Here is a 26,085-nt window from a genome sequence, read left to right on the forward strand (position 1 = left end):
CCACCCCTCTCCCTAGCGCCAGCACTGATTCCAGCAGTCGTGCACCGTGCAAGCACATAATGCTGGGTGTGTGTGAGTCTAGCATAGGTTTTGTACAGGACGGGCACCTTCTTGTACAATATAATGCGGCTAGATAAGCAACAAGCTGTACAGTTCAGCACACTTGCCAAGTCGGAAAAGCGCAGAGAAATGAAAACATTTCTCTGCTTGATGGCTGCTTTCGGTTGGGTCACTTTTTGGCGCTAAACTCTGTCTGCTAATGCTAGAGAATAGGGTTTAGCGTCAAGAAGCCTGGGAGCTAGCACGGAAATGTCCATGTACCAACCATGTCAAGACTCCTTGATGCAAAGTAATGTTTTGCGTTACTTTCTCATACAAACCAAAACAAATACCAATTTGCGTTGGTTTGTGAATCCCCCAAAAGGTTTAGGGTCGGTTTAGCATAACACTAACTCGGTTTGCGACTCTGGAGGATATCGGGTGCACATCCTATTGGTCTGGACGCATTAAAGGCTGCCCTAGAAGAATGATGCACAGTGCACATCCTATTGGTCTGGACGCATTAAAGGCTGCCTTAGAAGCATGATGCACTGTGCACATCCTATTGGTCTGGACGCATTAAAGGCTGCCTTAGAAGCATGATGCACTGTGCACATCCTATTGGTCTGGACGCATTAAAGGCTGCCTTAGAAGCATGATGCACTGTGCACATCCTATTGGTCTGGACGCATTAAAGGCTGCCTTAGAAGCATGATGCACTGTGCACATCCTATTGGTCTGGACGCATTAAAGGCTGCCTTAGAAGCGTGATGCACTGCTTCACATGTCTATCCTACTGGCCAGCATGCATAGCACACTCAGTTGCATGTGCACTTGACTGGCTGACATACATACTAAATAATACATTACTTCACGCCTGGATTGGTTTGTGTGTCACACACTGGTCTAAATGCACGTCCCACTGTCCTGAAGGCATCACTTGCTGATCTGTGTGCACGATAAACTAGTTAATATGCATAACCTGCTAGAGTGCATGTTTACCTACTGATTTACATGCATAACCCTCTGGCAGACATGCACTCCAAGGTTCCCATGAATAACACATTGGTTTGGAGGCACACTCTGTTTGTTTGTACACAAAATATTATGTTTTCCAAACACTAATTGCTCGTATGCGTAGAATACACAAGTACATTGATTTGTGGCGGTTGCTCAGCTCCAGAGGAAAGTGCCTCGAAGCTGTTGCTCACGGTCACTGCTCACACCTGCAGGGCTGTGTTTTTAGAAACTATGTTTTCCATTTGAACCTGCTGTGGTTTACCCCTGTGAAGTCTGATTTAGCAGACTGTAAAACAGCGAGTGCGCCTTGCCTTCCTACTGATTGCAAGAGCCTTCAGTCCAGGGAGATGGACACAGCCTCAAAAGCAGCCTCAGACACCTTCCACTTTCAAAATGTTGGGAGAGGGAGCAACCTTCACGGCTGACCTCTGTCCCTTCTCAGCCCTGCAGGGTCCGCAGCTTCTCTGACATCAATAGTTGTTAATATCTTCAAAATCATCAACCTTCGACATTGGAGGACCTGATGGTTAGGACTGCTTGAGATTTAAATAACACTGGTGTAATTTGCATATTTCTGCAATTATCATTCTTACGCAAAACTCCCCAAACTATGCCATCACTTCACTTCGCATGGTGAAGTGTCACTCGTGGTAAAAAAATGTTGTGAACGGTGCAATTTGTGGTACAAATATGCCACAAATGCACGTGAACAACAGAACACAAGTAACTACTGCTCCTGGTACTTGTGTTTAAAGACTTCCTTGACGGTCTTCTTCTAACTCTCACAGACTGAAGGGGCCGGTCTTGGTCTAACTCTCACAGACTGTAGGGGACGGTCTTGTTCTTACTCTCGCAGACTGAAGGGGCCGGTCTTCTTCTAACTCTCACAGACTGAAGGGGCCGGTCTTGGTCTAACTCTCACATACTGAAGGGGCCGGTCTTCTTCTAACTCTCAGACTGAAAGGGCTGGTCTTCTTCTAACTCTCACAGACTGAAGGGGCCGGTCTTGGTCTAACTCTCACAGACTGAAGGGGCCGGTCTTCTTCTAACTCTCACATGCTGAAGGGGCGGGTCTTCTTCTAACTCTCACATGCTGAAGGGGCCAATCTTGGTCTGACTCTTGCAGACTGAAGGGGCCAGTCTTCTTCTAACTTTCCCATGCTGAAGAGGCCGGTCTTGTTCTAACTCTCACATACTGGAGGGGCCGGTCTTCTTCTAACTCTCACAGACTGAAGGGATAGTCTTGTTCTAACTCTTGCAGACTGATGAGGTCGGTCCTCTTCTAACTCTCACATGCTGAAGGGGCCGATCTTGGTCTAACTCTCACATACTGAAGGGACCGGTCTTCTTCTAACTTTCACATACTGAAGGGGCCGGTCTTCTAACTCTCAGACTGAAAGGGCTGGTCTTCTTCTAACTCTCACAGACCGAAAGGGCCGGTCTTCTTCTAACTCTCACAGACTGAAGGGGCCGGTCTTCTTCTAACTCTCACATACTGAAGGGGCAGGTCTTCTTCTAACTCTCCCAGACTGAAGGGATAGTCTTGTTCTAACTCTTGCAGACTGATGAGGTTGGTCCTCTTCTAACTCTCACATGCTGAAGGGACCGATCTTGGTCTAACTCTCACATACTGAAGGGGCCGGTTTTCTTCTAACTCTCAGACTGAAAGGGCTGGTCTTCTTCTAACTCTCACAGACTGAAAGAGACGGTCTTCTTCTAACTCTCACAGACTGAAGGGGCCGGTCTTCTTCTAACTCTCACAGACTGAAGGGGCCGGTCTTCTTCTAACTCTCACATACTGAAGGGGCAGGTCTTCTTCTAACTCTCACAGACTGAAGGGATAGTCTTGTTCTAACTCTTGCAGACTGATGAGGTCGGTCCTCTTCTAACTCTCACATGCTGAAGGGACCGATCTTGGTCTAACTCTCACATACTGAAGGGGCCGGTCTTCTTCTAACTCTCAGACTGAAAGGGCTGGTCGTCTTCTAACTCTCACAGACTGAAAGGGCCGGTCTTCTTCTAGCTCTCACAGACTGAAGGGGCTGGTCTTCTTCTAACTCTCACAGACTGAAGGGGCCGGTCTTGTTCTAACTCTCACATACTGAAGGGGCAGGTCTTCTAACTCTCACAGACTAAAGGGATAGTCTTGTTCTAACTCTTGCAGACTGATGAGGTCGGTCCTCTTCTAACTCTCACATGCTGAAGGGGCCGATCTTGGTCTAACTCTCACATACTGAAGGGGCCAGTCTTCTTCTAACTCTCACAGACTGAAAGGGCTGGTCTTCTTCTAACTCTCACAGACTGAAAGGGCAGGTCTTCTTCTAACTCTCACAGACTGAAGGGGCCGGTGTTGTTCTAACTCTCACATACTGAAGGGGCAGGTCTTCTTCTAACTCTCACAGACTGAAGGGGGCGGTCTTCTTCTAACTTTCACATACTGAAGGGGCCGGTCTTCTTCTAACTCTCACATACTGAAGGGGCCGATCTTCTTCTAACTCTCACAGACTGAAAGGGCTGGTCTTCTTCTAACTCTCACAGACTGAAAGGGCCGGTCTTCTTCTAACTCTCACAGACAGAAAGGTCCGGTCTCCTTCTAACTCTCACAGACTGAAGGGGCCAGTCTTGTTCTAACTCTCACATACTGAAGGGGCAGGTCTTTTTCTAACTCTCACAGACTGAAGGGGCAGGTCTTCTTCTAACTCTCACATGCTGAAGGGGCTGGTCTTCTTCTAACTCTCACAGACTGAAGGGGCCGGTCTTCTTCTAACTCTCACAGACTGAAGGGGTGTGTCTTGTTCTAACTCTTGCAGACTGAAGGGGCTGGTCTTCTTCTATTTCTCACAGACTGAAGGGGCTGGTCTTCTTCTAACTCTCAAAGACTGGAGTGGCCGGTCTTCTTCTAACCCTCACATGATGAAGGGGCCGGTCTTGGTCTAACTCTCACAGACTGACGGGGTTGGGCTTGTTCTAACTCTCACAGACTGACAAGGTCGATCCTCTTCTAACTCACACAGACTGAAGTGGTGGTCTTGTTCTAACTCTTGCAGACTGAAGGAGCTGGTCTTGTTCTAACTCTCACAAACTGAAGGGGCCGGTCTTGTTCTAACTCTTGCAGACTGAAGGGGCCGGTCTTCTTCTAACTCTCACAGACTAAAGGGGCAGGTCTTCTTCTAACCCTGACATGATGAAGGGGCCGGTCTTGGTCTAACTCTCACAGACTGACGGGGTTGGTCTTGTTCTAACTCTCACAGACTGAAGTGGTGGTCTTGTTCTAACTCTTGTAGACTGAAGGGGCTGGTCTTCTTCTAACTCTCACAGACTGAAGGGGCCGGTCGTCTTCTAACTCTCACAGACTGAAGGGGCCAGCCTTGCTCTAACTCTCACAGACATACAGACTCTGCCTTCCTCTAATTCTCAAATACCTAAGGGGCCGGTCTTGTTCTAACTGTCACAGACTGATGGTGCTGGTCTTCGTCTAACTCGCACATACTGAAGGGGCCGGTCTTCTTCTAACTCTCATAGACTGATGGGGTTGGTCTTGTTCTAAATCTTACATACTGATGAGGACGGTCCTCTTCTAATTCTCACAGACTGAAGGGAACGGTCTTCTTCTAACTCTCACAGACTGAACATGTGGTCTTGTTCTAACTCTTGCAGACTGAAGGGGCCGGTCTTGTTCTCACTCTTATGGGCTGAAGGGGACGGTATTGTTCTAACTCTCACAGACTGAAGGAGGCGATCTTCTTCTAACTCTCACAGACTGAAGAAGTCTGTCTTGTTCTAACTCTTGTAGACTGAAGGGGCCGGTCTTGTTTTGACTTTCACAGACTGGAGGGGCCAGTCTTCTTCTAACTCTCACAGACTGACGGGGCAGGTCTTGTTCTAACTCTCACATACTGAAGGGGTGGTCTTGTTCTGACTCTCACAGACTGAAGAGGCTGGTCTTGGTCTAACTCTCACAGACTGAAGGGGCCGGTCTTGGTCTAACTCTCACAAACTGACCGGGCTGGTATTGTTCTAACTCTCACAGACTGAAGGGGCTGGTCTTGTTATGACTCTCGCAGACTGAAGGGGCCGGTCTTGTTCTAACTCTCACAGACTGAAGGGGCTGGTCTTGTTCTGTCACAGACTAACGGGGCCGGTCTTGTTCTAACTCGCACAGACTGAATAAATGTGTCTTGCTCAAACGTGCACATACTGAAGGAGTCGGTCTTCTTCGATCTCTCACAGACTGAAGGGGTCAATCTTGTTCTAACTCTCACAGACTGAAGGAGCCAGTCTTGTTCTAACACTCAGAGACTGAAGGTCTTGATGTAAATCTCACAGACTGAAGGGGCTGGTCTTGTTCTAACTCTCAGAGACTGAATGGGTCTGTCTTGTTTTAACTGTCTCTGACTGAAGGGGTTCGTCTTGTTCTAACTTTCACAGACTGAGGGGACTCGTCGTGTTGTAACTCTCACAGACTGAAAGGGTCTGGTCTTCTTGTAACTCTTACAGAGTGAAAGGGCCGGTATTGTTCTAACTCTCACAGATTGAAGGGGCTGGTCTTGTTCTATCTCTCACAGACTGAAGGGGCTGGCCGTGTTGTAATGCTCACAGACTCAAAGGGCCAGTCTTCTAACTTTGACAGATAAAGGGGTCAGTCTTGTTCTAACTCTCACAGACTGAAGGGGTCTGTCTTGTTTTAACTCTCACTGACTGAAGGGGTGGGTCTTTTTCTACCTTTCACAGACTGAAGGGACTCGTCTTGTTCTAACTCTCACAGACTGAAAGGGTTGGTCTTGCCCTAACACTCACTGGCTGAAGGGGCTGGTCTTCTTGTAAATCTTGTAGAGTGAAGGGGCTGGTCTTGTTCTAACTCTTACAGACTGAAGGGGCTGGTCTTGTTCTACCTCTCACAGACTGAAGGGGACAGTCTTGTTCTAACTCTCACAGACTGAAGGAACTTGTCTTGTTCTATCTCTCACAGACTAAAGGGGTCTGTCTTGCTCTAACTCTCACAGACTGAAGGGGCCTGTCTTGTTCTAACTCTCACTGACTGATGGAGCTGCTCTTGTTTTTCTAACTCTCACAGACTGAAGGGAGCGAGTATTTTTGTAACTCTCATAGACTGCAGGGGGTGGTCTTGTTCTAACTCTCACAGACTGAAGGGAGCGAGTATTGTTCTACCTCTCGCAGACTGAAGGTGGTAGTCTTCTTCTGTCTCTCACATACTTAAGGGACTGGTCTTCTAACCACCACAGAGTGTAGGGAGCGAGTATTGGTCTACCTCTCACATACTGAAGGGGTATGTCTTGTTCTAACTCTCGCAGACTGAAGGGGCAGGTCTTTTTCTATCATCTCTCACATACGGAAGGGACTGGTCTTCTAATCTTCACAGAGTGAAGGGAGCTAGTCTTGTTCTTACTCTCACTCAGTGAAGTCCTGCATCTGAATAGACAATATGGCTGTACACCATCTCTGCTGATATCTACACATCTGATTCACACTGATGCTCAACCCACCAAGAATACTCACTGATAGATACCCCCAAGGCGCAGGAACAATACTCTGTGGAATTACATGTCCCTCAAGAAGGAGCCTGCCTAGGGCTCTGCCCGGGGTAGTCAGAACAGGATTTGTGTCAGAACACCTTTCAGAGGGCCAACTGGCACCCAGGCGTTACTGGGTCCAACCATGGGAGTTGCGGCCTTTTACTCCTGGGGTCCAACCAACTATGGAGTCTGAGCAACTGGGCCTAGTACCCCTTCAGCACTCGACTTTCAGGGTTTGTGTGGTCCAAGCAGTCCAAGACTTCCTTTGAGCAAGGTGGATACAAGGGAGAGAACTTAAGCTCACAACCCAAAATGCACGCAGCAATAAATCCTTGTGCTGCCAAATGCTCACTTTTATGAAAAAAGAGAAGAATCTTATTTCTCCTGCTAACAACGCAAAGGAAAATACCACAATCACAAACAACTACACAGTCCTCCTGAGGCCAGGGCTCTAGTGTTTCTTTAGGTGGTCCCCCAGGTCCCAATTCCTTCTCGCTCCTAGCAATAGCAGTTATTTTCCATTGATTATAGGCACTCTGACGCATCCCTGGCACCGTATTTTCCAGTGCAAGGGCCGCTGATCGGATCTTCAACGTTGATGTAAGAGAAACTTGCACCGCAGCCCCGCCGTATCTCAGAACTGACACATCGCCTCAGCAACTTGATACATCTTCGATGCGTATCGACACAATACTCCGCAACCAGGATTTAAGGTACTTTGTTCAGCGGGCCTAACTGTGTTCTTGTAGCTGGCCTGAACTCCATCACATTTGTCCCGGTCTGGCACAACCAGATGTCCCCAATAGTGCTACTTGCTTCTTGGTGCTATTTTTACTTCAAACTTTAAACTTCAGTGTCTCCAGTTCTGTTAAATTGATTTTTGTTGTTTTGTTATTGTTTAATTTAATAAAATCTACTCTATTTATTCTAAGTCTCTTGTGGGCTTCTTTTGTGGTGTGTTTTCTCTGTGTAACTATTTTAAGTGTTGCACAAATACTTTACACATTGCCTCTAAGTTACGCCTGAAATCTCTGTGCCAAGTTACCAGGGGGTTGAGCACAGGTTAATTTAGGGTTTGCTTGAGTCGTAGCCTGACAAGGATTATGGCTTGTGCTTCACCAGGGCACACACACCAGTCAACCAGCAACCAAATTCCTTACAAGCCCTACATCCTTGATGTATTGTACCACTCATAGGCACACATCCATCCTCCACGTGCATTCAGCATGCATGCACTGCACAGTACTGCATACTGTTTTTACGGGGATTTAACAAGGTGGGTGGATGCCCGCTGAATCAGATGGAGGACTCGACGGCAGTTGCTGTTTGGCATTTATCCCAGTGAAATCTTCCATATTGAGAATTAGAAGCTTTTTTGGAAGTCAAGCTGCTTTCAGCGGGCCAAACCTGCAAGTTGAGTCCAACCAGCGATGCAATACCTGTGGGTCGACAGCGGTCAAATGCTAGCATCTGGCTCTTTTGGGAAATAGTTTCAAAAAAACTTCTAAGTGTTCACTTTTGCAATCTTGGGGGAGAGAGAATACACTCTAACCACAGCCAAAGGCCCACAAACTTTGGGCAACATTTGATGAGTTAGGACTCAATCACCCAGAAGCCACCAGCAGGGTACAGGGAAAATCCAGTTGGAACTGGCCAGTCTCAGCTGGGTTCCTCTTTATTGCAGGCTGCTTGCAGCTTTAGTGTTTGTGGATATTAACAGGAGTGGCCAACAAGCCCTTGGAGTCCCCTCTTCTGTCCTGGGTTCAAGTGGGGGAAAGTACATCCCTGAGGTTTCTTGCCACGTGTGAAAAGCAGGCTCAGTCCTTCTTCTAAGTTCTATTTCTTTGTTTCAGCAGATGCAGTCCTTCTTCTGTTTTCCACAGATCCAGCGGTGTCCTTAGGAGGGTAGCCAGAGATGCCACTTTTATGCAGTAGCTTGTGTGTGGGGTGATTCCCTAACCAATAAGGGAAAAGTTCCTATGGGCAATCCTACCCACTTTCACATATTTTCCTGTGGGGTTGGGTCTAAGCAATTCCATTGTGCCCTGGTCTGCCAAAATCCAACATAGAAGAATCTTTCTTCACTTGTTCAGGGCTCTGGGCACAACCCTGAGACGTGGCTAGGGAAATAAGGAACTCCCCCTGCAAAACAAGTTCTGGGACAGGTTCCCCCCACTAGGATCGGTGCCACTCAGTTTACTGGGACAATGGCAGGCCTGCTAACTATGAGTTACATCTGCCTATGACAGGGCTGTCCCTTTGAAGCTTGTGCAGATGGTGGGCACATCCCCCAGGCCATCCTGTCAGACGTTGGTCACACCTCCCAGCAGGGTGCCACGTGACAGATGGGTATGATCTCAGTGAGGGCTTCTAGAGGCTTTAGGAAGGAAAATGTCAACTTTCTAAAAGTGGCATTTTCAAAATAATAATTTAAAATCTGGCCATACCATTGGATTCCTATTAATTTGAGTCCTTAAATCATGGGCCTAGCTATTCCCAATCCAAAGTTATTCATTAGGGCCCAGATTCACAAACAATTGTGCTGTGTTTGCCTAATAAAAGTGATGCAAACCATCGCAAACTGGCTTCGTTTTGTTATTTACTTTTCAGTGGAAAACTTGTTTTTCGCTGGAAAGTTACCAAAAATTAAAGCAAAGCAGCGTGAAGCACTGCTTTGCGCTATGTAGCTTCAAGGGGGAGTTACATGAGTGGTACATGAGTGTTACCATACCACCTCCCATGCTTTTTGACACAAAACCCTATCTTCTAACAACAGAAGACAGGGTTTTGCAACAAAAATGAATGCCACTTCAAAGCAGGCGTTAAAAGGAGAAATGTTTTCATTTCCCCTTTCTTTTCTGATTTTGCATGTCTGCTGTACTGTACAGTACACATACAAAGTAGGAAAAGTTTATAAGTCGTCTAGGTATAGTATTTTGTACTGGAAGGGTGCCCTTCCAGTACAAGCCCTATGCTACACTTAGGCAGACACCTTTTCACTCTGGTGCAAAGGTGTGTGTGTGGCACTCAGTAGTGCGATTGTGCACCGGCGCTAGGGAGAGGGGAGGAGAGAGCCATATCTCTGTAGATATGGTGACCTCCTGCTCTCTCCATTTTACGCAACGTAACACAGAATTTTTGGATGCTGCGCTGCACTAGGTGACACTTTCGTAATTCTGGTCCTGGTTGTTATAATCTAACCCAGTGCTTTTCTATGGGACAGCCAGCCGTGATAAAGTGAAAAACAACTGAGGAGAGTTTTCACTGCAAGAACGTGTAAAGAGTAAGAACACATGTCCAACTTTTTAAACAATGTGCACCCTGTTCATCGGCACTTGATGCCTACGTTAGGAGTGATGTTCCAGTATTAAAAAAGAATGTTTAGACTTTGCAAAAGATGTATTTTGCAGGGTCAAATTTGCAGCTAGGGTTATCACTAGGGGTGGGCGTAACTCGCATAATTTGCCGCAGCAGAATTATGCAAAATGTAGGCAAAATTACATGAGATTACATGGAATTATGCATGGAGCACAACACAGTATTTGTCAACAGTTTCTAAGCACAAAATGAAAAAATCACATTCCAAAATTGACCCACTAACAAAATAATGCTGAGTGCAACAGAACATGATGAGCAGCAGACAGCAGCTGCTTGCGCTCGCTATGTTTCTTTTTCCTGTGCTCCAGGGGTAGGAGTTTTGTGCCAAATTACCCATACTTGCACAAACGGGCATACTCACATATTTGGTGGTAATTTTCCATCAAAAGAGTACCACAAAATTACTCCAATTACTCTGGTGTAATGAAACTTTCACCCAGGTGTGGGCATCATTGAACACAAGTATACACTCCTTATAAGGCCAAACATCTACTACAGAGGCAACAGCAGTGGATTTGTAGATTGGGTACACATAGGGCAGGTTTGAACAATGAGACTCCCTGGACCCTTATCCACATTTAATCCAATCATAAGTAACTATTTTTACTTACACCAATAACGAGGGGTAGCCAACAAATCCATCAGCACAAAAAGATTTACACACCTGTACACATAGCTAAGGGCACCTTATCCATGCATTTCATAACTCTATTAGTTCTGTTATGGTACTTTTGTTACATTTGACAACAATGGCGCATATGAAGTGTATTGCTTCAAATGTCATCCTCTTGATAAATCTCACCTCATAAAAGAAAGTTAATGGCCATCAAACAGTTCTTGATCTGTCATTGGCGTTGAGACATCACATGTCCAATGCGATGATGTCATGTGTACACTATTGACATTGTGACATCACAAGCAACTGGTGATAGACGCTGAACACTATTCTTCAGTAACCTCCTTTTTAAAATCTTTGCAGCACCACAAAGCACTACTATACAGGGGCTGGGGGCCTGTAGGTGTATAAACAGCAACTGCACTTCGATGAAGTAACTCTAGAGCAGTCCTAACTGGGACTTACAAATATTTACACAGACTCGAAGTGAGATTGTAAGGAAATGCCTCTTTTGACATGATCCCTCTTATAGTTTTGGGTTGATGCTGCTGGTTTTTCGACTCTATGAGTGCACTGAGGCCTGTTAAGCAGAACTGAATGCCAATGTTCTAACTAGGGGTGGGCAGAACTTGCAGACCTTCAGTCTGTGGAGTTTCATGGAATGACATGAAAATTCTGTGAGATTCAGTGGAGTTCCGCAAGTGGGCTGAAATCAGCACATTGCGCTGTCCTGGCTGAAACATCAGCACGAACGCCACCACACAGCATTCTAGAGGGCACTGCTGCTCAAGTTGGCTTTGCTGCTGCTTGAATAGATCTCCTACTCGAATAGAAGCTTTCTCAAGGTGAACAGTTGCAATAGCCCGTGTTGAGAAAATCTCGCCGGGTGCTCTCCTAGCTCCCAAAAATAGCAGTAGGGGACAGCGATTCTTGCTCGTGATCACCAACTTACTGTTTGTGAACCGCACATGAGGAAAAACTCCACCACACAGCGGTTGGCGGAATTTTGCCAGAACTCCGTGTGAGTGGCCAATCTCTGCCAACTCCACCAGCAGAGCAGAATTTAACGCTCACCTGTAGTTCTAGCTCTTTATAAAATGTATGTTGAATTTGGCCACCCCGAATAGGCTTAAAATGGCATGTAAGTTGAAGGATCCAGCCCTGCAGTTAGGCCACAGTGGTGGCCTAGAGTAGTTTTTTCACTTCTCACTTTAGTAGTGGCACAATAACTGCTGCACTCCACTGAGGACAATTACCTCACCCCTGGGAACATGGAGCAACATATACTGTGGATTTACATGTAAGTTAAATACACCAATCAGGGATGAGCCAATTCTACATGTTTTCAGGGGTCAGGCTGACAGCAGCGCTCCAGTGTTCAGAGCCCATATAGGACTAAGGGCCTGCTTTAGACATTGACGGATGGGTTACACTTTTACAATGGTGGCAGATATCCCACCCACCGAAATCTAAACCGCATAGGAAATAATGGGATTTAGATTTCAGCCGACGGGATATCCGTCACCGTCGCGACGGAGTTACACATCCGCCAATATCTAAATCAGGTCCTAAATCTAGCGAAAATTGGGTCTTATCCTGCAAAAACACTGACTTTAGATTTTTTCCCATAATTAAATATGACGTCATTTTGTTTATTTGCACAAAAAATAATTTTCCAATATTCTTGCTAACTGACCAGTTTTATGAACCTAGCCAACGAGCTTCAGCTTCCCTTATATTGCTGTAGTTTATTCAGCCTGCAATACTTTAGTCCGGTCCCTCTGGCAATGGAGTAAGTTGTGTCCTTACTAGCCCTTCCCCCCAAAATTGGGACAGATGCATGCCACTAAATATTTAATGAAGCAACTCTTAGATCGAGCTAGGGCTTTTCATTTCAATTCATTTATGACATTATCATAGAGGCTTTAGATGTCCTGAGTTGTGTACACTTATTGTACACTCTTTTTTTATATTGGAAAATATGGACCTTGCTTTTTGTATCTTCGTGTTCGGTTCCACTGCACATATTATTTGGCGGTCAAAACGAGAGTGAGTTTATATTTGATGCTGATTTTTAGGCCTTGCGTGACAGCTTTATTTGTCACCAGCCTTCTATGAGTTACGCAGAACAAACACAATTGGACGCTAAATTAATAATCAGAAAGTCATCCCCTGGAGCCATTGACTTGTTTGCATCAGCCTCCTTCATGGCCATTGGCTTGTTTGCGTCAGCCTCCTTCATTGCCATTGGCTTGTTTGCATTAGCCTCCTTCATGGCCATTGGCTTGTTTGCGTCAGCCTCCTTCATTGCCGTTGGCTTGTTTGTGTCAGCTCCTTCATGGCCATTGGCTTGTTTGTGGCAGCCTCCTTCATTGCCATTGGTTTGTTTGCATCTCTTGTACTTTTTGAGACCACAGCTTTTAACAGATGTTTACACTGAAAGACAAAAAAGTAGTTTGCAGCACTTCTGCCTCTGCTTCCTCAAGCTGAGGTAGCTCATGTGAAGTATAGAGGGCCAGTGATTAACCTACCTTCTACTGCAGCCGTGATACAGCACAGGAGGCAGCACATATGAAGGTGACCTCCACACCCTCTACTTAGGAGAGGCAAGGAGCAGCACACATGAAGAGAACCCCCACATCCTCTGCTTAGAAGAGGCACAGGAGGCCTAGAGGCAGCACACATTAATGTGACGTCCACACCCTCTGCTTAGGAGAGGCACAGGAGACAGCACACATGAAGGTGACATCCAATTCCTCAGCTTAGGAGAAGCGAGGAGGCAGCACACATGAAGGTGTTCTCCACACCCTCTGCTTAGGAGAGGCACTGGAGACACGGGAGGCAGCACACATGAAGGTGACCTCCACACCCTCTGCTTAGGAGAGGCACAGGAGGCAGCACACACGAAGGTGACCTCCAAACCCTCAGCTTAGGAGAAGCGAGGAGACAGCACATATAAAGGTGAACTCCACACCCTCTACTTAGGATAGGTGAAGAGCAGCACACATGAAGTCGACCTGCACATCCTCTGCTTAGAAGAGGCACAGAAGGCCGGGAGGCAGCACACATTAACGTGACGTCCACACCCTCTGCTTAGGAGAGGCACAGGAGGCAGCACACATGAAGGTGGCCTCCAAACCCTCATCTTAGGAGAAGCGAGGAGGCAGCACACATAAAGGTGACCTCCAAACCATTTGCTTAGGAGAGGCACAGGAGGCAGCACACATGAAAGTGGCCTCCACACCCTCTGCTTAGGAGACACAGGAGGCAGAACACACGAAGGTGACTTCCATACGCTCTGCTTAGGAGAGGCACAGGAGCCACCACACATGAAGGTGACATTCACACCATCTGCACACATGAATGTGACCTCCACACTCTGCTTAGGAGAGGCACTGGAGAGACAGGAGGCAGCACAGGTGATGGTGACCTCCACACCCTCTGCTTGGGAGAGGCGAGGAGGCAGCACATTTGAAGGCAACTTCCATACCCTCTGCTTAAGAGAGTTGAGGAGGCACATGAGACAGCACACATGAAGGTGACCTCCACACCATCTGCTTAGAAGAGGCATAGGAGACGCAGGAGGGAGCACACATGAAGGTGATCTCCACATCCTCTGCTTAGAAGAGACACAAGAGGCAACACACATGAAGGTGACCTCCACACCCTCAGCTTAGCAGAGACACAGCAGGCACAGGAGGCAGCACACATGAAGGTGACCTCCACACTCTCTGCTGAAGAGAGGCAAGGAGGCATAAATAAGGCAGCACACATAAAGGTGACCTCCACACTCTCTGCTTAGGAGAGGCACAGGAGGCGCAGGGGGCAGCACACATGAAGGTGACCTCCACACTCTCTGCTTAGGAGAGGCAAGAAGGCAGCACACATGAAGGTGATGTCCACACCCTCTGTACACATGAAGGTGACCTCCACACCCTCTGCACACATGAAGGTGTCCCCCAAACTCTCTGCTTATGAGAGGCAGAGGAGACAGGACACATGAAAGCGACCTCCACACCCTCTTCTTAGAAGAGGCACAGGAGGTAGCACACGTGAAGGTGAATTCACACCCTCTGCTTAGGAGAGACACAGGAGGCAGCACACATGAAGGTGACTTCCACACCCTCTGCTTGGGAGAGGCACAGGAGGCAGCACACACGAAGATGACCTCCACACCCTCTGCTTAGGAGAGACACATGAGGCAGCACACATGAAGGTGACTTCTACACCCTCTGCTTAGGAGAGGCACAGGTTGCACAGGAGGCAGCACACATAAAGGTGACATCCACACTCTCTGCTGAAGAGGGGCAAGGAGGCACAGGGGCCAGCACACATTAAGGTGACCTCCACACTCTCTGCTTTGGAGAGGCAAGAAGGCAGCACACATGAAGGTGATGTCCACACCCTCTGTACACATGAAGGTGACCTCTACACCTTCTGCAAACATGAAGGTGGCCCCCAAATTCTCTGCTTATGAGAGGCAAAGGAGACAGTACACATGAAAGCGACCTCCACACCCTCTTCATAGGAGAGGCACATGAGGCATAAAGAAGGCAGCACACATGAAGGTGAGCTCCACACCCTCTGCATAGGAGAGGCACCTGAGGCATAAGGAAGGCAGCACACAGAAAGGTGACCTCCACACTCTCTGGTCAGGAGAGGCAAGCAGCACGCAGGCTGCCACACTGCCCATTTCTGAACGGTGTGTTGATAATCTATTTTTAGAAATGACCTAGAAACAGCATTAGCTGTCTTCCCAGCCTTAAGTAATACAATAAATACATACATAAATAATCCAAAATATACATGTACACACACTAAGGGGCTCTGGGCCAGCCCTCTTCATCCACTTGTCTGTTTAACTGACATTCACATTTGGTCCCGCCCACATCAGCTAATGGCTCTGTTGGACTGTGAGTGTCCACATTTGTCCTGATCACATGGCTTTTTCTACATTTGTGTGCAAAGTTCTTGCTCAACAAAGTCCTTTGGAGCTAGAGGTGAGTCTCTTTGAGGGCTGATTATGGGACAATGGGGGCATTCTGGAAGGAGGTCCTGGGTGTTTCTGAAGTCCCTCGACTGGGGCTTCCTTCTGATCTTTTTTCATCTCTGAGGGAGCTGGTTTTCTGGTTGTTCGATGTCAGCTGACCAGTACCCATGGTATTGGTATAACTCGGCCACTGGAAGGTTCAGTGCCACCAACCTTGGCACACTTGTAGGTCACATCTGGGTGGTTATCTGGGTTTTGTTGCATCTGGCTGCAACTTTCGGTTGCGGAGATATTGGCCAGTCAGTGAAGTGACCCTCACTGGCTTGTTGGTTCTTGCTTGGTTTTTGAGTGGTGCCTCCACTCAGAAGGGAGATCTGGGGTGATTCTTGAAGCTTGGAGGTCCTCTGGGTTTCCTGGGATTGGTCCAGTGTCCAGCTGCTCCGCAGTGGCAATTTTGGGGTCCTGGGTGCACCTGGCAGGGTTTGGCACCTTTTCCCCAAGAGAGATTCCTTCGCTCTTCTGGTGCAGGCTGAAGACAGGCTGTCCTCTGAGGATGCACAACCGGGAAACAGTTGCAGATGGTGGCAGGAGTTGAAGATACAGTGTTGCAGAAGTTGACTTTGTTTCTTTGTTGCAGTTTGTAGAGTTGCTGGAGGGTCCAGATGCAGTTTCTTTAGTGAGAAGTTGAAGTGGAGGATGCAGAGGTTTCCTGCTGGATTCTTGCAATCCGAATCTGAAGAACCACCCAAAGGAGAGACCCTAAGTAGGCCTGAAAGGGGGAATGGTCAGCTAAACAGGTAAGCACCTATCAGGGGAGGGCTCTGATGTCACCTGCTGGCACTGGCCACTCAGATGCTCCCAGAGTACCGTGCCAACTTGGAATCCAAGATGGCAAAACCCAGTTTCCTGCTGGTGTTTTTAAGCAGCATCAAAGCACAGAAAGTCCCTACCAGTACCTCCTTCAGTGCTAGAAGGGTCACTTGTGTGAAGTTCAGTCTTATACCTCACACAAGAGGTTCAAAGGTCACCCCTTCTGGGCACATCAATAGAGGGGTGCTGCCTGAGGGATGGAGGGTGAGGCACCCGAGGCAGAGGTTTTACAGGCACGGACCTCCCATTTAATACTCAGAATATCCAGTACCCGCTGCTGTTCCCACCTGTTAGACTTTTTATCCTTGGCGTGGTCTCCCTTAACTTTTTGCCTCTGTTCCCCAGGTTGTTGATGTGTGCTGGACTCTGATTTTGTGTGCTGGACTCTGATTTTACTGTTTTTGTTACTCTGGGCACACCACCTCATCCTGAGCACGTTTCCGCTCCCACCGCCACCCGGGCTGTACTTTGAGGTCATAGCTCTCCCAGTCGCTGCAGCCAATCACCAAGTGAGGTGTAAACAAAGCAGGCCAGCCCCCTAGGGTCTCTCTACTCCTTGCACATATAGCACATGGGGCCTGAGGTAGAGCCTGGCTGATAAGATTCCTTTTTGTCGTGGTCCACCTTTGTGGCAGGTGCACACCCCACCCCTGTGGTGGCCAAGACTGGGGTCTGAGAGGCTGACATTTCTGTGGAACAGATCTGGCTCTGTCCTGCTGAGACGAAAAACTGTGTTAAGCAGCAGTAGACAACACGGAACTATTCACACAGCAGTGATGTGCCAGTGAGATCCTCCCTTGCCTTAGTGACCACCGGAGCCGCAAGGCATGCATCCTCATTAGAGGATGGTGTCCTTAGGGACGGCTTTGGCGCTGGTGGTGCCCGTGGCGACCATCTTGGGAAATCAAGGGTAAGAACCTTTGCTTACGGGCATGGACCCCTTACCACTCAAATCATTTCAAAAGTGTCATAAACCTGTTTTCTTCCTTCACTTTTTTACCCCAAGAACAGTGGTAAATCAGTGCACAGCTGTTTGACGCCATCCAACGTTGTGAGTATTGTGGACAAATCTATGATGAATGCAACATTAGAGATTCCATGGACTATCACAAAAGTCACAAAACTGGAGTAAATAACGTTCCTCTCATTTTTAAACCACTGCCTCCCTAAGTTTATGGAGGTTGCAGACAAGCAGCAAATACATATGTTTGTTTATGACTACAACCCGCAGGAACAGGAGTAAAGCAGCAGTGGTTCACCACGCTGCAGACGTTCATTGTTTTAGAAACCCAACATTTGTGACTTTTACACCGTCAGCTTATTTTATGAAATGTCTTTTTGTACAGAAGCAAGCTGAATTTACTCCATTGTTTGCCCCATTTCAAAGCTAGGTGAGAGGTGACTCATGGAATGGTGCAAAGCTGTCGTGCTGCACGGCAGAGCCCCGACTGAGGGCAACCGCGGTCCATATTTATGGGCTTTTGGTGCAGGGCAGCGCTTCCTTTGTGCCAGTGTCACCTGTTATGTATGTGTGACAGAGGTCAACCCAAGTCAAAAAGGAAGATCTTCCGGGGGTCATTCTGAAGTCATTTGATGACTTCAGCTGAACTATTCTTGTAATTACCTGGGGAAATCATCCCAAGCGATCCTGAAGTATGTGTAGAGGTCGAAATATTTAAATGAGATTACTCCAGAGTCATGACAAAATCTACTCTAGGATGGTGTTCTGATGACTTCCCTGAAAAATGTGTGAAAATCTTTAACTACTACAGGATGGCTTCATGACAACTTCGGGATAACAGGAGACGACTTCTTGACTACCTGAGGATGACTTCATGACTACTTCAGGATGTGTTTGTATTACTTCATGAGTACTTCATGAGTACTTCAGGATGTGTTTGTATTACTTCATGAGTACTTCAGGGTGTGTTTGTATTACTTCATGATGACTTCATGACTACTTCAGGATGTGTTTGTATTACTTCATGAGTACTTCAGGATGTGTTTGTATTACTTCATGAGTACTTCATGAGTACTTCAGGATGTGTTTGTATTACTTCATGAGTACTTCAGGATGTGCTTGCATTACTTTTTGATGACAACATCACTACTTCAAGATGGGTTTATATTACGTATGATGACTTCTTCAAGGTGTGTTTGTTCACAACGATTGAGGACTTCTGGATAGTTTTTTTTTTTTAATTTATCTTTTTACTCTAGCACAATATCACTGTGAATACTCAAGGTAATTTTCACAGATTAATGTTCCCTTCCTATCCGTTTGACTTCAGAGTGTGATATGAGGAAAATATAAAAAGCCCCCCAGTTAGAGTATGTCATAGATGCACCAGACGCACTACAAACCACAATTCCAGTAACTGTGCCGCAGTAACCAGTAATTACGATTAAAACCAGGTGGGGAGGAATGTGTGGGAACTGTGTTTTAACATGTCATTCTACTTTTAAATGTGCAGACTGAGCTCCAGCACCTTGAAGTGGAGTGAGCACATTTTTTTGATGCAGTAATAGGACTTTTCTCCAAACAGAACCAATCCTATTCATTGTGTGCAAATTGACGCATTGCATATTCATCATGATTGTTTGCAAGTTTGACCACCTGTAAATGAAGGTCAGAGACATCTGTCGCCATGGCTTCAACTCACTATTCTCACCCATGATCCCCCTTCCTTCTTTTAGCTGTTACAAGCTGTGACTGGTGATGGTTGAGTGGTAACAGCAGTGAGAGACGAGCCGTATGAGGAGGTGTGAGTGAGAGGGTGGTGATTATTATGAGTGAACTTCGTAGGTTCCGAGTTACGTGCATGTCCGGTACGCTAAGTTGGAAATAGCGAGCTATGTATGTATTGTGGGTAAGTATGCAAGTCGTTGGTGTTGTGTGGGTGAGTAATACATTGTAAGAGTAATAAAGCACTGGTAAGCCACAGATGTCAATCGAGTAAATACAAGGGGACTGTGAGAGAGGGATCTGAGCACCAGCGGGTAAATGGCTGGATATACATGATGTGAATCTCTACAGTATTGGTCACTTGTGCAGTTTGTGAGTGCCACCAATTGCTGTTGAGTGCTTATGAGTGATGTTCAGAGAAACCACAAAGCAGTGGGTTGTGATGCGGGGTCAAGGCAAGTAGTGAGAGTGGCTGAAGAAACGATGGCGTCACTGCAGGGGACACGTACGTGGTATTGCATGGTTCTGTCAGGTGTGAGGAGTGACCCCAATGGCTGCCAGTGAGAAGAGCTGTCAATAAGTGGTAATGCATCTACCTGATGGGAAATGGTGGTCTGCCTGGTATGTTATGTGGCATCTGGGATGTGAGTGGTAAGGATATGGTACAAGTGGCTCTAGGGGAAGGGGTGCTGCGAATGCGCAACTGCTGTGGGAGATGGCATGAGCCGTGTTAAGTGGTGGAAGTCTTATGTAAGTGGCCTTTTGTGAGCTATATAGTGATCTAAGTGGCAGAAGGTTAGTGGCATAAGTTGTGAAGCTGTTAGTAAGATCAGTTTTTAAATTTAAGGAGATGGAATAGAGCATAGATTTTGAGAAACTGTATATGGAGAGCATATCTTCATGCGGATCAGAGTATGAGTAGAGCAGATGTTGAGTGGAGAAAGCAGATATCAACCGGGGATGTGAACTGAGGAACAAAAGAGCATAGAGCACAGTGTGGTAATTGATGCACAAAGTGAATGACACACAGATGTACAGAGTGGAAAGGGCAAGTGAAGGACAGATCTGTAGGATGGAAAGTGCACATCTAATGTGGAGAGCACGGGTAGGGGGTGGAGCACACAGAGTGTAGTCAGAACACTGAGAAGACATGTATAGTGTAAGGATTAGAAGTGCAAAGCACATGCATATGGTAGACAAAAGGTGAGATGCACAGATATAAATGGTGGAGTTCCTGCAATGGGCACAGTGAAATGAGGAATGCAGATGTGCAAGGTGGAAAGCAAATGTAGAGTGCGCAAGGTGGTCTGGAAAATACATATTGAGTGTGGATGTGTGCTGCAGAGAGAGCATGTACAGGGTGGAGAGCACAAGTGGAGTTTGGATTATGCATGTATAGGTTGGAGAGCGGATCTGGAGAGTGGGGAGTAGGGGGCAGATGGAAACTGGATAGGGAGGAAGAAGAGTGGATGTTCAAGGTGGAGACCTGAGGTACAGCATGGAAAACTGGTGTATGGGGTGAATAGAAGACCACCGGGAGCAGGAGGGAGCTTCTGGAGGGTGCAGACTGCATGTGTGGGAAGGTTTGGAGCACGGACAGTGGAGGTATAGCAGAGAACACATATACAATGTGTTGAGGGGAATCAGAGAGAGGATATGGCCATGGATGGCAAACGTACAGGTTGAAGGGGTGGATGTAGAGCACAGACTGCCAATATGGCGAGGTCGAACACAGCTATAAAGAGTAGATGTGGAACGTAGAGTGTGGAGAGCACATGGATGGTGGAGTGTACATCGAGTGGAATGAGATCATAACTGTGTGGAAGGAACACATCTGAAGAAGACATGTACAGGACAGCAAGAAGATGTAATGGGATGGGAGCAAAAGTGGCAGTTAGAGTACACATGTACAGGTTAGAGAGAGGATGTGGTGTGGATGTATAAAATGGAGATTGCATGTGGGGGGGCGGAGCTCATGTCAAGTGGAGAATGCATATGGAAGGTAGGGAAGGTGAATGTGGATGGCAGATGTATAGATGGTGAACAGATGCTGTAAGCAAGAGAATGGCAGATATGAAGGGTGACCATTTCATGTTGAGAGTGGTGGTAGATGTTGAGGGTGTGCACACAGAATTGCAAGGGTGTTGAGACCGCATTCGTGGAGAATGGCTAGACAGTGTAGAATGGAGACAGAAAACACATGTATAGTGTTTGGTGCAGATACAAAACACTGCTAGGGATGGTGGAGACATGTGAAGAAGCATGGCAGATGTAAAGTGGGTTTGAGAGCAGATGTCCAGAGTAGAATGCAAATTTAAAGTGTGCTAAGGATGTGTGGAGAATGGATATGTTGAATATGAAGAAAGAATATTCTATATGGAGACGACAAGAGGAAGTTATAAGATGCATGTACATGTTGTAGTGTATATGTGGAGAGTGGGTGTATAGGATAGAAGGTAGATGTATGTGCTGGGGCAGATGTAAAAACTGGATGTAGAGGATCGAGAGCACATATAAGGCAGGATCCATGACAGAGTAGATAAACAGGGCACAGACCATATGAACAGAGTGGAAAGACTACCTGTGGAGGGTGGAGAGCACCTGTGAAGGACAGAGAAATACAGGTGTAGTGGAGAACATGTGATCAGGAAGGCGAACAGTGACATGTATATTTACTCACACACACACACACACACCCAGTGTGGTGAGTGCTTTAAAGAATAGACATGGAGATGAGGTTTCACAGGAGGCAAGGTGGCCTACTGGCTACAGCTGGCGAGCATGCAACATGCGGGACCAGGTTCAAAACGCCTCACGTCAGCATCCTGTGAAACCCCACAAATGTGTATGTGCCAGAAAAAACTAGCATTGGTAAATCCAATAGGTTTCATCTACATAAGAGCTACAGGCATTGCCAATGTCCTTTGTCCATATTATACAGGACTGTGGAGTAGAGTGTAGTGGCTTGGAGTTTTGTAGAGTGGTGAGGAATAGAGTGGAGTGGACTGGCAGAGAGTGCAGTGGTGTATAATGGATTGGAAGAGTAAAGTTGAGAGGAGTGATGTGGGACTGATTAGAGTGGAGTGACAGTGTAGAATAGAGTGACTTGGAGTGGTGTATAGTAGAGTGGCACAGAGTAGAGTGGTGTAGAGTAGAGTGGCATTTAGTGAAGTGGGGTAGAGTGGCAGTGTGGAGTGGATGGGGTAGAGTGGACTGGTATAGAGGGCAGTGGCATAAAGTAGAGTGGTGCAGTGTGTGGTGCAGTGGCGTAGAGTAGTACAGAGTAAAGTAGAGTAGCATATGGTGCAGTGGGCTGGAGCGCAGGGGAATAGAGTACAGTGGTGCAGAGCAGAGTGGTGCAGAGTGCAGCAGCATAGAGTAGAGAGGCACAAAGTACAAAAGAGCTGTGCAAAGTGCAGTGGCGTAGAGTAGAGTGCAATGGAGTAAAGTGCAGTGGTGTCGAGTAGTGCGCAGTGGCCTAGAGTGGCTTAGAGTGAGTGGCACAGAGCAAAGTGGTGCAGAGTAGAGTGGCATAGAGTGGTGTGGCATAAAGTGTGGTGTTGTAGAGTGCAGTGGCATAAAGTGCAGTGACATGGAGTTGTGCAGAGGAGAGTGGCATGTAGTGCAGTGAACTAGAGTAGTGGTGCAGAGTAAAATGCAGTGGTGTAGAGCGTCAGTTCAGTGGCGTAGAGTAGAGTGCAATGGTGCAAAGTCCCGTGGTGTAGAGAGCACTGGCAGAGTGCAGCGGTGTAGAATACAGGGTAGGGAGTGGTGGGGAAACAAGCGAAACGGAAGGGGGTGGGTGTATAGAAGCTGTATGGAAGGAGATGTGGGAGACAGACGGAAAACACACGCACTCAGAGAGTGCTCGAACATCAAGAGAACAGTGGCTCCAAAAAAGGGGACAGTGGATGGACAGAGTACTTGGTCCTTGTGCCAGGGAAGGGCCAAACACAAGAGGAGGGCATGACGCCTGCGATGAAGGAAACGAGGGTGAAGCTGAAGCTAACAAATGGATGCTGGGGGTGTGGGGACGAGTTGTAAGCCCAGCATATGTAACAATGTGTCTTGGGGTCTAGGCAAAACCTGAAACGTGTACATAGCATTTGTCTGTTGTGAAGCCCCGTATGTCTTTGGGCAACTAAAGACAAAGCCTTGGGGTTTGATGTAATGAAGAGATACCCCACCCATGGCTGAATCCCACAGTGTGAAACTGGAAAGTATGGGCTCTATCCAGGCTTCCCTCATGAATAACGTGTGTGATCATAGATTTTTTTTTATTTCACACTGACTCCGGTTTGTTTGTTTACATATGAGAACACCTTCGAATATGCAAATTAAGCATGTGTGAAGTACAAAAATGGCTTATTTTTAATTTAATAGTATATAATGTTGATCCATTCGTCAGAATCAAGGACACGTACAGGACTCACATGACAACTGACTTGACTCGGATCACTAAAAGTGTTGCCATCAGGGAGGAGGCAGGCCTGCTTCTCAATGGAGGTTTAAAAACTATTTTTTGAATAAATACTTCTTAATGGAGAGCTATGATCTGATGCACTGAGGTGCAACGCTTCTGAGTGTTAAAGAGATACACTTTTTGGAGTTTTGAAAACAATTTTTCACATTCTAACATGATGTTTGTTGCATGACTTATGTGCCAGATTTGTTCAAGGCTTGCCTCACCTACAGGCCCTTAGAGCAAGAGATGAGCCTGGCCTCTGCTTTCCCTTTCAATGTTTTGGCCCCTCTCCTCCAGGACAGTGAGTGCAGCCCACGCACTGCGCATGTGCAAGTATGAAAAGTGACCTGGGCCATGGAGAGGTAACGCACAAGGGGGGGAGTGCATTTCAAGTGTGGAGAGCAGGTGTAGGTACTTGGTGGAAGGTAGAAGTGATGGATAGTAAAACCAGTGGGCGCGCATTGCATTTACGGTATGGAGGTTACGTACGAGTGCGTAGAGTACTCTTACGCTTCTTTTCAACAACCTTTATTGAAAACTAGAAGTGACATACAGCAATGCTGCATACCAGGAAGAGTTAACTGCCTATTACTGCAATAAGCAATACTCAAACTGAAAGCCTGCAGTGCATTCTGGAAACAGGAGGATCCTATGTGTCGTAGCGCCCGAGGGTTTTATTGCAAAGTGCGCTAATGTAATGAAATAATAACTGATTTTGCACCTGTTCCAATACATTTTTCGTTAAATTTTAATTAAAAAAAAAAAAAAAAACATTCACTGTTGTAGCTTTTCCAAAAGTTTGCAACAGTTTAATCAGCAGTTATGTATCTTTGGTGACAGCACATACATAGTGGTGTGGCAGTTTGTTGGGTTAATGTGCCTGCAGCATAAATCTGTACTCACTGTGAATCTGCACTTTACGTTGTACACAAGCACATTACAGATCTCTGCATTTTACCATCCGGTCACTCACTTTTATTAACGGGATTGAGGGTGAACAGCCTCATGCACGGCGTTGCTTACCCATTCAACTTTGTGGCACAGAGGGACATGGAGTTCAGAGCCAGGTTTCAGCAAGAGATTCCGCAGTCCTGGAGGGGAGCATCAGACACTCAACCAAATGAACTATTGTAACGCTATTGAAACAAACCTATGAAATGCAAGTAAATCTCTGCACTCAGTCATTAATCCATTTGCGGGGATTGGAATTTCCAAATTACATTTAGATCGTTTCTTGAGCGTGACCTTCAGCTTACACAGATATATTGATCCGATGCAGTAAATCATTCATCCATCTTTCTGCAAGTAAAGCATGGGATGGATGCAATAGGCACTCAGCTCACTGAGCAATCTCCAGGGACAAACTTGTAAAATGCATGCTACACAAACATGGCTGACAAAGATGATCATATTCTCCCAATTGTGTTATATTATATGATTGCAACATGTGACATGCATGTTCACGTTGACCTCTAATGCATATTTCATTTTTTAATACAATGCAAAATCGTGTGAATACTAAAATGGTGCTCATTTCAAAGTAATCAGCAAGTAATTATTAATTTACCAAGCACAATCTCGAGTTTGTCAAAAAAACACTGGCCAAAAATGATGCACGTGTTTGCAAAGTAATCGGCGACTATTCTTTTTTAAATTAGGAAGCATTTTAACTGAAGGCAAAATGTTTGCGCTTATCAAGTCATCAACAAGTTATTGTAAATCACCCTCAAGACATTGGAAACAATCACTTCCCATGAAGACATCAGATAGTCATTTTCAAGTCATCCTCAAATCATCAGGCTCAAGTGTCTAAACTTTGCTGATGACTTCAAGAGCATGATGACGTCTGATGACGTGAAAATGACTTCTAATGTAGTTGTATGATCATCTAATGACTCTGGGATGGCTTCTAGAGTAATCATGTTTGACTTGGGAAAGTGAGTGCAAATTACAGACTTGCGTACCCCAGTTCTTTAATGTGTAGCCACAGCAGCCTAAAGTCCCAACCACAAGTGTCCCTCTCCTCATCACACCCCACCCCTGACCTTCCCATCACAGTCAGACCATCACTCTTAACTCTCACACTTGGACCTCAGTTGCACATATTTGCAGGGGCGGCCATCTTGGAAGGGTTTTTGAAACAGTATAAACCACTCAAAGATGGCCACTCATGTAGGTGGACCCACAGGCCATGATAATGTAATCAGTTTTGTTATTCTTTATAAATTGAACATTACAAAGTAGCTGCCAGTGCATCAGTGTGCATGTACACATAGGTGCCCAACACTGAATGTTTTTTGTAATACTTGAACAGGAAACATTCCTCAAAAACAAGCACTGGCAAAGACAATTTGCTCACTGCAAAGTCACACTGATTGAGTTTGTTAGTGCAGGTGTTTTATGCCCATATGAACAACCATTTTCTTGTTTGTCAATGCTGAAAAGCTCATCAAAAAGCATTGGCAAAGCCAATGGTTCGGTATTGGC

The 26,085-nt window shown here is 46.4% G+C and overlaps 1 protein-coding gene across 3 annotated transcripts in view; it reads right to left on the bottom strand.

The window, feature by feature from the left end:
* The window catches only part of LOC138293747 (glutathione S-transferase P 1-like), a 93,202-nt gene that overhangs the window by 66,579 nt on the left and 538 nt on the right, over window positions 1-26,085 (bottom strand). Inside the window, exon 1 of one of the 3 annotated variants that reach the window (XM_069233088.1) lies at window positions 24,622-24,692. The exons of the other annotated variants lie outside the window; for them this stretch is intronic. Within the exon in view, the coding sequence (XP_069089189.1) occupies window positions 24,622-24,625 (4 nt within the window). The 5' untranslated portion in view covers window positions 24,626-24,692. Of the gene's footprint in view, window positions 1-24,621; window positions 24,693-26,085 lie in introns of those variants that run through there. 3 annotated transcript variants of the gene reach the window in all.

Source organism: Pleurodeles waltl, chromosome 4_2 (assembly GCF_031143425.1).
Source record: "Pleurodeles waltl isolate 20211129_DDA chromosome 4_2, aPleWal1.hap1.20221129, whole genome shotgun sequence".
Lineage (NCBI taxonomy): Eukaryota > Metazoa > Chordata > Amphibia > Caudata > Salamandridae > Pleurodeles > Pleurodeles waltl.